The 12,168-nt window shown below is 39.9% G+C and overlaps 1 protein-coding gene across 2 annotated transcripts; it reads left to right on the top strand.

Annotated features, from left to right (window-relative positions):
- Positions 1-3,945: 3,945 nt before the first annotated feature.
- KRT10 (keratin 10) lies at positions 3,946-8,257 on the top strand. Of its 2 annotated transcripts, none has more exons than XM_056127444.1 (8): positions 3,946-4,560; positions 5,286-5,368; positions 5,742-5,898; positions 6,010-6,171; positions 6,268-6,393; positions 6,724-6,941; positions 7,455-7,505; positions 7,919-8,257. In XM_056127444.1, exons 1-8 carry the CDS (start codon positions 3,946-3,948, stop codon positions 8,025-8,027), a joined length of 1,521 nt encoding a protein of 506 aa, XP_055983419.1. In that variant the 3' UTR covers positions 8,028-8,257. The 2 variants fall into 2 exon arrangements, with proteins under 2 accessions (XP_055983419.1, XP_055983418.1); XM_056127443.1 differs by having other exon boundaries at positions 7,284-7,537; positions 7,921-8,257.
- Positions 8,258-12,168: the final 3,911 nt, after the last annotated feature.

Genomic DNA, 12,168 nt, shown 5'->3' with positions numbered 1-12,168 from the left:
AAACATCAATGATATACATACATACAATACAAACCCCATACTGTTAGGATTCCTCTCTGCACACCTTTAATATTTTTCCATAGATCAAATGTAGCCAGAATATCCTATACCATTATCTCTGATTTATGGTTATGTCTGTTTGCCTCTCTCTACCTTGAGGGAAGGAAGTTATATCTTAACCATTTATATATTACCAGGAAATATTGCAAATACTGTCACATAAATTCATAATATGGGTTACCTGTTTCAACTAAAATCACCCCCCAAAAAAAAATTTCTACCCACCTTTCATAAGGCTCAGTTTAAATTCCACCTGATCCATGAAACTTTAGGTGATTCCATTGCCCCATTACAACCCTTGTAAGATTCATTACTCATCAGGATTACAGTGGGATCACATTGTCTTTAAAACAGTATTATCTCTGAATTAACAATCAAACTCTAATATAAACTAGCTGTGTTTCTCTAAGAAAATTTCAGAAGCTTCCTAAGGCTTAATTTTTTCAACTCTAGAATTAGAAAAATAAGATCTATCAGAGATATTAGAAGAGTATTAAAGGAAGATAAGCCATCTAGAACACTGTAGATGTTCACCACCTCCCTCCACCTTCACTTAACATTTCCATGGCACTTAAGTTGATAATGTATGTTATGTCTCAATTAAGTTGTAATGACTTGGAAGAATCCTTAAGGGCAGGAACAGATCCTCATTTATCGTCTTAAACACTTAATCTACCTTCCATAGGGAAACAATTTTAAAAATGAGAACAGTAAAATTACAGTTACAGAGGATTGATTATTGCAGCCAAATATATAGAGTCAAAACAAGAACTAATAGTCACCAATTTTCATCCATTTTAGTTGTAGCACTATTACATGACACTCTTAATTTCACTTACGCCAAAGGCACATTTTAACAAATATCAGCTCAAATCCAACAATTTGTAGAATAATACAAATTATTAAGTAATATTGTTTTACAGTGGGTAGGGCATTTGCCTTGCACGCAGCTGACCCGGGTTCGATTTCTCCGTCCCTCTCAGAGAGCCCAGCAAGCTACCGAGAGTATCCTGCCCACATGGCAGAGCCTGGCAACCTTCCCATGGTGTATTCAATATGACAAAAACAGTAATAAGTCTCACAATGCAGACATTAGTGGTGCCCACTCGAGCAAATCAATGAACAACGGGAGGATAGGACAGGACAGTGCTAATATTGAAGTCGGTTTATAAGGTAATCAGTATCAGAAGACCTTCTCTACATTTGTCCAATGTAATTTTATGCAGTTTTATCTCACAAATTATTGTACTTAATTTGATTAATCAGGTCTCTTCATACTATTTGTTAAGTAACACAACTATGCTGAGATTTTATATTTTCCTGCCTCAGAGTTGGTGGAGGTGGAGAGAATAAAAGCTAATACTAAAGCAAAAATTGTTCAGTTCAAGATCCAAAATTTGTGATGATTACACGTAATATTCTGATGTGCTTTCTTTCCAACTTGTTTTCATTAATATCAGGGCTTTACCATCCTCTCTGAACTTACTGGAATCTTTTTTTTCTACCTTGATTTATCATAGCTTTCCTTTACTGCATGTTATCTTCATCAAGGATCAATTCCCATGGTTGGGTTTCATTTTTCTCTCCCATCAGCTGCCCCACTTGCATGTACTAACAAGTTGGAGGAGCGGCATTGTGTTGGGTAGTAACCTCGCTCTCACAACCAGCTCTTCACTGCTCTTCCAAACACATTCCCTTTCCCTGCAGAAGCTCTTTCTCCAGTCTGACAAACCGGAATGTGCAGTCATAAATTTTACTTGAAAAGTAATCAGTGATGGGAGAATGGGTGCCAAATCACATACCCTTTCAACATTTTCATCTTTCTAAGTATTTTTGTTTCATTTTTATGGATCGAAAAGGGTTTTTGTTTGTTTGTTTGTTTGTTTCGGATTTTGGTTTGGAGACCACACCCAGCAATACTCAGGGGTTAATTCTCCTGGTTTTGTACTCAGAAACCAGTTCCAGTGGTGCTCAGGGGACCATATGGGAGGCTAGGGATTGAACCCGGGGTGGGCATATGCAAGGCAAGTGCCTTTCCTGCTGCACTATTACTCCGGCCCCAAAGATAGAAAAGTTTTATGGTAAGAAATAAAAGTATTCAGTACTATCAGATGAAATCCACCATAGTCAGAGAACATGACAGAATAGAAATCATCACACTAATAAAGTATAAAGGATCAAAATTCAAGTGTGTATGTATCAAGTTTCAACTGTTCTCAGTTTAGCCCCCCATTATGTAACTTTAGGCAAAAATCATAATCTTTTATCACCTTCAACTTCCTTTTCTATAAACTAGAGATATTAACTATCACCACTATCTCAGCTTGTTTCAGAGATTATAAAATCACAGCATAACAACCAGCATAACTATACAACTATAAACTATTTGTAAGTTCATATAAATATGTAAATACATTTTAAAATAATAGCAAATGTATAGCCTATAGCAGGTATAAAATTTTTATATGATGTGCTACAGTCACAATTAATTACTTCACTAGATGAACTTTCATATGAAATTCTAACATAATACATCCAAGGAAGAGTTTTCTTGAGGACTATATCTAGCTTGAAAACATGTTGGCAATCTTGTTCATACTTTTTGGAGCAATTATTATTCTCTGACCTAGGTTTATAGTCTTCCAAGAAAAATTTTACTCACAAATCATACCTAAATTTCCCCTTTCAATCAAATTAAGTGTATTTTTTAACTAGAAGCTAGTTTTTCATGCTATGTGTGACAAATTTCCACATATGATGTTCACATAGCTTTTACTAAATTTAAACTTAAAAAATCCAGAATCACTTCAATATTTCAGCTGTTTGCTAACTTTTGGGACCATGCCTGACAGTGCTTTACTCTCAGTCCCCGCTCTATGCTCAGGAATCATTCCTGGTATGTATGTGTTGTAGACCATCTGCAGTGCCATGGATTGAACTTGGTTCCATCAAATGCAAGGCAAGTACCTTATCCCTTTACTCCCTCCAAGGCTCCTAGATTTCAGATTTTTTTAATATTAAAAAGAAACTTACCATTAAACCTGAAAATTTGTCACTGCTCATTTCAAAATATTAATGTACTCTTATTTTCCAAATAAAGTACTCCTTAAAATTTCACACAATCACAAACTTGTGTTTTTTAAGCTGTAGTGATAGTACAGCAGGTAGGGCACTTGCCTTGCTCAGAGTTAACCTGGGTTCAATCCCTGGCATCATATATTGTCTCCCAAGCCCACCAGGAGTGATCCCTGAGCACAGACCCAGGAGTAAGCCCTGAGCATTGCCAGGTGTGGCCAGAAAAACAAACAAACTTGTGTTTTTATTCCTTTTTTTTATATGAGGCAACTCTCAAATATCAATTAAGTTTTTCATAATGTTTTAGTTTTTCATGAGATCCCTATTATGCCATATTTCTGTCAAACTTTATGTTGTCTGTTCCAATTAGCTGTTGCAATTAGCCAAAATGTGAATTTCAAAATTTTACATTAGCTATTAGTTTGCAACTAAATTTTCCCCCAGACTTTACAAACATTCTATATAATGTAAGTTGGTGCTAAAAAGTAGATTTTGAAAGTTGCCCAATGTTCTTCAAAAGGTGGCAAAGCTTAATGAAACATATGCTCATGAGGAACTACACCCAACTTCAGTTTCAACACAGCAAAATCCTGTTTGTTCTCCAGGCAAATTTAAGATCATTCATATTGGGTTTGGTTATTACTGAAGATAATTTATGCAATCATAAGCCAAAGATGCTAAATTGGCAAAAAGGAAACCATGCAAGTAAGCAGACGTGGGACATGTGAGACACACCCCTCTGCATATATAAAGGCTTGTCCCTGTCCCTGTCCTTTATAGCAGACATTCCCTGGTCTAAACAGCAGCAGCATGTCTGTCAGATACAGCTCCAGCAGGCAATTCTCTTCCTCCCGCAGTGGAGGAGGAGGAGGAGGCTCAGCCCTCAGAATTTCCAGCAGCAAAGGCTCCCTTGGTGGAGGGTATAGCTCAGGCGGCTGCAGTGGTGGCTCTTTCAGCCGTGGGAGCTCGAGTGGAGGCTGCTTTGGGGGTGGCTCATCAGGTGGCTATGGAGGAGGAATGGGAGGCGGGTTTGGTGGAGGGAGCTTCGGTGGAGGCTATGGAAGTAGCTGCGGTGGGGGCGGTTTTGGAGGAGGCAGCTATGGTGGAGGCAGCTACGGAGGAGGCAGCTTTGGAGGAGGCAGCTTCGGAGGGGGTGGCTTTGGTGGAGGAAGCTTCGGAGGCGGCTTCGGTGGTGGTGGATTTGGAGGAGATGGCGGCCTTCTCTCCGGAAATGAGAAAGTAACCATGCAGAATTTGAATGACCGCCTGGCTTCCTACTTGGACAAAGTTAGGGCTCTGGAAGAATCCAACTATGAGCTAGAAGGTAAAATCAAGGAGTGGTATGAAAAGCATGGCAACTCAAGCCAGCGAGAGCCTCGTGACTACAGCAAGTACTACCAAACCATCGAAGATCTTAAAAATCAGGTAAGGGGCATTTTCAAAACCCAACTCTAAACCTATTTCTTATTCATTTAATCCAGAGATATATCCTACTTAAGTGTTATGTAGATGTTCTATGTCTTTGTCTGTGACTCATCCTTGCTTTCAAAAAGTATATATTTTCACCGAAGTTAAAAATTGGCGATAGTATGCCATTGTAACCTTCAGCCAACATGGGTACTATCTTATAGGATGGTAGATTACTAAGAAATGTTTAGGTTTTAATGAGTTCATAGCTAAAATACACACCAGATCATTACAAAAAAGGAAACTGAAATAATTATCAATCTGATCAAAATACTCTTCAGGTTGAAAACAAAAACAACATACTTATTACCAATATTGCAGTAAACATAAATTTTCAATATGGAAATGAGATATTACTGGTCTACCTTAATTGTGTGACAGCTTAGTATTCATTCAGAATATATAAGTTATACCAAATGCAAAATAAGTCAAAAGTTGGCTGAAATACATGAAAATAATATGTTAAAGATGGTGACACATAGGAACACAACTGAAATCATTCTGGCTGGTTTTCAGAAAGGGGTGACATTAGAAAACAGTGTAGAAACCTTAACAAGTAACTCAAAGAGATGGGTAGGCTTCAATATTTCATGGTTCAAGTCTAACATTTCCTACAATTTTATAAAATGCAGTTCACCTATGTATGCCATGTGTGTATCTAATTTCTTTGCCTCTCTTTCTAGATCCTCACTCTAACAACTGACAATGCTAATGTCCTGCTTCAGATTGACAATGCCAGGCTGGCAGCTGATGATTTCAGACTGAAGTAAGTTAAGTGTACACATGACACAGTATCTTCACACAATTACTGTGACATAAATGAGTCATTCTTAACAATGACTCTGGATGCCCACAGTATCATCACTATTTCTCTTAAGACATTCCAACATAAACTGTTTTAGAGTTGTCAGAGAAATCATTCATTTCAATGTTACCTTTGGGGCAATCCTAAAAGAAGAAAGTGCATTGTAAAGTAACTGCCGGGTTTTTTTGTATTAAATCACTAATGTCCCTGTGTGGGTTAGCCTATGACAAATGTTACCACGATATAACTCAGTATTTGCTTTTTGAGAGTCTCTACCCAGCAACATCTCTGAGCAACACTGTTATATACAGCATTTCTATCCTGCCTGTTTCAGATATGAGAACGAGGTGGCTCTGCGCCAGAGTGTGGATGCAGACATCAATGGCCTGCGTAGGGTGCTGGATGAGCTGACCCTGACCAAGGCTGACCTGGAGATGCAGATTGAAAGCCTAACTGAGGAGCTGGCCTACCTGAAGAAGAACCATGAAGAGGTGATGCAAACATTGCAGTTTTCCCAGCACACCCCACCCCCACCACACACAAGAAAGCTCCAGTAAATGGCCACAGAGACATCATTATAATTTTTCATGTTCCTCAAACAGGAAATGAAAGACCTTCAAAATGTGTCTACTGGTGACGTGAACGTGGAGATGAATGCTGCCCCAGGTGTTGATCTCACTCAACTTCTGAACAACATGAGAAGCCAGTATGAACAACTTGCTGAACAGAATCGTAAAGATGCAGAAGCCTGGTTCAATGAAAAGGTAACTCCTCTTTTTTCCTCGTGAAGCTGAAAAAAGTGGGGCTAGCATTTCCTATTTTTCTCATATTCTTCCCTCCTTTTTTTTTAAATATCCTAGAGCAAGGAACTGACTACAGAAATCGACAGCAACATTGAACAAATGTCCAGCCACAAGTCTGAGATTACCGAACTGAGACGCACCGTTCAAGGTCTGGAGATTGAACTCCAGTCCCAACTCGCCCTGGTATGTGAATAACTCTTCTGTGAAGTGGCTTTAACTTTATCAACAACGTGTCAATGGTCTTGTGTGAGGGAATGCAATATAAGAGAACATGCAGAACTGGGGTAAGAAAGAGTTGAAAAAAAAAAAGCAGCCTTTTTTTCTTAATTGGCATAAAAAGCATTACTAGTAGCATTGCTCTAACAATGCTGAATTTGAATGCTTGCCATTAAACATCAAACACAGCTTCTACTCACTTTTCTCTTTATGTAATTCATTGCATCAGTAAATAAGTTGAGCTGCTCTTAACTGAACGGCGAGGTTGTTAACCTGTGGTTTACTCTTTCCTTGCAGAAACAATCCCTGGAATCCTCACTGGCAGAAACCGAGGGTCGCTACTGCGTGCAGCTCTCTCAGATCCAGGGCCAGATCACCTCTCTGGAGGAACAGCTGCAACAGATCCGAGCTGAAACCGAATGCCAGAACGCCGAGTACCAACAACTCCTGGATATTAAGATCCGACTGGAGAATGAAATTCAAACCTACCGCAGCCTGTTAGATGGAGAGGGAGGGTAAATACCCTTTTTTTTTTTTACCTGCCTCCAGTGCTTTAATTCAACACTCCAAATTGCAAGGCTTTGCCAAAACCCAAAGAAAATGCAAACGAATGGGAGAAAAGGGCAGCTGCTACCAGTCTTTATGCCATGTGAATCTGGCTCAAGAATGACCCTTACTCTAAGGGGGTGTGAATTCTAACACTGGTTTTAAAGAATCGATTTTTAAATACAAATTTGGCAGAGCTGGAAGTTCCCCACCCCCCACCCCAAACCATGTTCCTGCCTAAATTATCTAGGAGGCGAGCCTCCCTTTGCCCCAATTAGAGTTAAGCAAACGTGACCCGTTATTCTAACCAGGGGTTCCGGCGGCGGCTCCTACGGCGGCGGGCGCGGCGGTGGACGCGGCGGCGGAAGTTCCGGCGGCAGCTACGGCGGCAGCTCCGGCGGCGGCCAGGGCGGCAGCTACGGCGGCAGCTCCGGCGGCGGCCAGAGCGGTGGGGCCGGCGGCAGCTACGGCGGCGGTTCTAGCGGCAGCAAATCCCCTGGTTCCGGCTCCGGTTCCATGGGAGAATCTTCAAATAAGGGACCCAGGTCAGCAGAAACTAACTGGGGTAATCAGAATCCGCTTTAACTTTCTGTGATGGTTTTGTTGCATTTTCAGCTGTACAGCCGTTCTCTTTTTCTTTTTTATCTAATTTTTTAAGCGCTCTTTTGCACTAAAAACCAGAATTTCCTTACTTGCTATTTTTTTTTCTTTTTAAGCAGCGAACTATACCTGACACCAAACGGCATGATTTAAAATACTATCGCTGAAACATTGCTCTTTTTATAAAAGAGTCATATTAAAATAAAATTTTAAATTATTTTTTAAAAGTTGGATCTTCTTGCATTTCTCTTTTAGAAATGTGACTGATTCACTAGGAAGCCCCTTCACCACCTGGCACACCCAGGTTTCACCGTCTGTTTCTAATTGATTCTTGTGCTTTATTTCCAGATACTAATAAAACCAGGGTAATCAAGACGATTATTGAAGAGGTGGCACCTGATGGTAGAGTCCTTTCATCTTTTGTTGAATCAGAAACCAAGAAGCATTTCTACTGAGGCATGGAGAGCACAGCGACCCTGCAGGATTGCTGGCGAAAGCTCCAGTGACACCCTGCAGTATGAATGGTCTATGGAAATGGTCACCCCTGGGGTCTCGGCAGTGTTTTGTGGTTTCTGTAGTTCTTCTCTTTACTTTACCAGAAAGTGTTCTTCAGATGGAAAAAGAAAAAAAAATGCCTTTCTGTTCTCATTTACTAATGAATTTCAATAAACTTTCTTACTGCTGCAAACAATTGGATTTTGTCTGAATGGTCCTTATTGACATTAGCTCTTGTTTTTAACCTTGAGGTTTCTTACTGCATGGGTATGGTTTTATGGTGAAGACTGAGTTATCCACAGATTCTAAAATGGGATTATGGTCTCTGTGATTTACTCTTGTAGTACATTGAACCAGTGTCAAGTTATCTCATTGAGTCCCTGGTCTTACTCTTTCCTAAAAGATACACACCCTGTGAGAAGCTCACAGTTCATTGACTTCAAAATAAATTCAATCTTGAAAATTCTAAAGTATCTCATAGAAGACCCCCCAAATCAACCTCATTAGTAATTTCATATTTAGGGATTACTCCTCACATTTACCTATCCTTATAGTCTTTCTATTAGCTGTATAACTCAATTGCAATAGCTAATCAATTATCAAACTTAACTGCCCAGTAAAACCATAGTACCCCAACAGAAGTATTGGGTATCTGTCAGATGAAGAGAAGTATGATCCAGAGAAGGTGATACCAATTTCACCAAAGGATTCCTTCTATATTCTTGTCTTTGCCAACCCTGATCAGTGATCAGAACTAAAGACCTGGTATTTGTAGGGTCAACCTCCATCACATCCTTCTGTTGATAAGAGCCCAATGTACTGGTAATGCTTAGTGTCCAGCCAGTACACGGGGTACAAAGATCTGGAGTTATCTTATGGTCCTAAGACTATCTTACAATCCCTGCTGGAACTCTCAGCGCCAACCAAGAGGCAACCTTCGTTGGTATCCATCCTGAGTTCCAGTTTTCCCTAGGACCTGGGCTCCAGACCATTTTCTTGGTAGGAAAGCCTACCCTCTGTCCCCCAAACTGATGGCTGAAGCCCCAGTTGAATATGACCGAACTTCCTATAACCAAGTTTTTATGACATGTGTTACAAGTGTTCAGACTCTCCATTTTTGTACACATGCCTTTTCATATTAGTGAGTATATTGGAGTCCAGTCCTCCAAAGATCACTGTAGAAATTTCAATATATCTCAGTGTAAAGCCCTCAATCTGAAAATTCCCATCTAGATTGCACCTTGAGGGTGGGAATTGGTGGAAAAGCTTTTTTTTACTTATAAGCATGTGTTTCAAAATCAATAATTCCTGGGATTCATTTCCTGGCACACACTTGCAATTCACATATATATATGTATGTATAGATAGATAGATAGATAGATAGATAGATAGATAGATAGATAGATTGCCATTATGTATCGGGTTAAGTCTATAGGACCTAGAGTATTATTCATAAGTCAAGATGGTCATCTGTCTCTGTCACCGTCACTGTCCTCCCATTGTTCATCAATTTGCTCTAGCGGGCCCAGTAACATCTCCATTGTTACAATTTTTACTGTGTTTGGCATATCGAATATGTCACAGGTAGCTTGCCAGGCTTTGCCGTGCGGGCAAGATACTCTCTGTAGCTTGCTGGGCTCTCCGAGAGGGGTGGAGGAATCGAACTCAGATCGGCCATGTTGGCCGCTTGCAAGGCAAGTGTCCCCGCTGTGCTATCGCTCCAGTCCTGGTCATCTGTCTCATTGCAGAGAAAGAAGTATGTTCTTATTCAATGATAGCTAACTTGACATAAGTATGTTGTTATAAGATCATTGTAGTTTTTACTAAGCTTTGTCTCTTATACCCAGTTTTCCCCACCCCCTGTAACCCAGGATCTCAACTAGTCAGTTCTTAATCTAGTAGAACGGTAATCCAAACATTCATTCCTGAAAGTACTGAATCACCTGGGTTCTGCCTTCTTTTTAAATTTTTTTGTTTACAATACTATTCATAATGGATTCTCGTGGCCATAATTTCAACACCATACCCATCATCAGTGTTCCCCTCTCCCTCCCCCAAGAACTTCCTCTCTTGCCTTTTTTCATTTTCTAGCAACTCCTTAAACAGTTACTTAAATTAAATTTTCTAATGAAATAAATTCTTTATCTCTGAAATACTATCTTGATGAATGCCAACTAAATTTATGGTGCTGTTTTACAATAAATGTTTGCTGAGCCATTATGCTATAACTATATACGATAGTGTATGTCAAATTTTTAAATAAGTATTACAAAACACTACTCTCTTCACCATACTCTAAAATCATGAGTTTGTCTAAAATATGATTACTTTTAATAAGAACAGTTTTTATATATATATGTATATATATGTATATATATATGGATTCATATATATGTATATATATATATGGATCACTAATTTGCTATCGATGTCTGTCATGTGGTTATTAATTTTTTAAATCCTATAACCTTACAGTTTCTAAAATTGTTGCAGTTCCCTACTATTTAAGTAATTTTGACAGGGAATCTTAGCACTGTAGCACTGTCCTCCCGTTGTTCATCGATTTGCTCGAGCGGGCACCAGTAACGTCTCCATTGTAAGACTTGTTGTTACTATTTTTGGCTTATCGAATATGCCATGAGGAGCTTGCCAGGCTCTGCTGTGCGGATGGGATACTCTCAGTAGCTTGCTGGGCAAGAGGGACAGAGGCATCGAACTCCAGTCAGCCGTGTGCAAGGCAAAGGCCCTACCCGCTGTGCTATCGCTCCAGCCCATATTTCATGGTGATTCAATAAAAAATAGTAATAATAATTTTCTTAAAAAGAAAGTTATAGGTCCAGGAAAAGACAGGCCTTCCTAATGAGGAAACAAACATGGTCAATAAACAGTGTATACATTCATACATTCACACCCAGCAACCAGAGGGGCCTGTCACCTATGAGTAGCTACAATCCCTATGAGGAGAGAGCATCCCTAAGGATGAAGGGAAACTGAAGCATGCCCTTAAGGGAGCTGGGACAGATGAGAAAGTCCTGGCAGAAATCATTGCCTCAAGAACTGACAGCCATAAAGCAAGTCTATGAAGAAGGTGAGTATTATGACAGGGAATCTTAAACAGCAAAAATAGCAAAAGCGGGGCTGGAGCAATAGCACAGTGGGTAGGGCGTTTTCCTTGCACGCGGCCGACCCAGGTTCGATTCCCAGCATCCCATATGGTCCCCTGAGCACCGCCAGGGGTAATTCTTGAGTGCAGAGCCAGGAGTAACCCCTGTGCATCGCCGGGTGTGACCCAAAAAAAGGGGGGAAAAAAGGAAAAATAGCAAAAGCTTGTTTCTCCAAACTTTTTGAATAATATTGCTATAGACCTTAAAGCTTTGCACCCTGAGGTGGGCTGGGAAGGGTGGTTGGAGTGATAGTACAGCAGGTAGGTAGAACTCTTGCCTTGCATGCAGCAGACCCGGGTTTGATCCCCAGAACTCCACAAAATCCCTGAGCGCTCCAGGAGTAATCCTTGAGCACAGAGCCAGAAGTAAACCTTGAGCACCAATGGATGTAGCCCATAAACAAAAGCTTTACACTTTGATCTGGCTGCTCATAATGACTTGATATTTTTTTCCCTGGTATAGGAAGCAACTTTGTTTATAGTCAGCATTATAGGAGATATAGTTTGAGTAAGAGAACTAAATAAGGTCCATCCAACATTTCCCATCTAGATTGCATCTTGAGAGTGGGAACTGGTGAAAGAGTTTATTTGCAGTTATAAGCATATGTTTCAAAATCAGTAATTCCTGGGATTCATTTCCTGGCACACATTTGCAATTCATGTAAACGTAAATTTACACACACAAGTTTACCCAAAAAGATTGTACAGATTACTCCATCCTCTGAGATTCTGTTTTCTTGATTATACAACAGGAATAATAGCTGACTCATACCATATTATTGTGGGGAATAAAATGAGTTCAGACCCATAAGCCCCTAAAATAATGTTCACCGCATAGAGTAAGAAATAAAGAAATAGCATTCTGTTCATCTTTAAAGAAATATATTTATTAGCTAGATAAACTTGATTCAATAGGAATGAAAACAAGAGGACTCAGC

Source organism: Sorex fumeus, unplaced genomic scaffold, assembly GCF_029834395.1.
Source record: "Sorex fumeus unplaced genomic scaffold, SorFum_2.1 ptg000063l, whole genome shotgun sequence".
Classification (NCBI taxonomy): Eukaryota; Metazoa; Chordata; class Mammalia; order Eulipotyphla; family Soricidae; genus Sorex; species Sorex fumeus.
Note: the sequence above shows the minus strand (reverse complement) of the source record. Positions and strands in the feature narration are given on the sequence as shown.

Bases quoted from the DNA above. Each gene is read 5' to 3' on its own strand.
- KRT10 (XM_056127443.1), top strand. From the start codon at position 3,946: ATGTCTGTCAGATACAGCTCCAGCAGGCAATTCTCTTCCTCCCGCAGT. The intron at 4,561-5,285 runs GTAAGGGGCATT...CTCTCTTTCTAG, and splicing joins TCGAAGATCTTAAAAATCAG to ATCCTCACTCTAACAACTGA. The intron at 5,899-6,009 runs GTGATGCAAACA...TTCCTCAAACAG, and splicing joins TGAAGAAGAACCATGAAGAG to GAAATGAAAGACCTTCAAAA.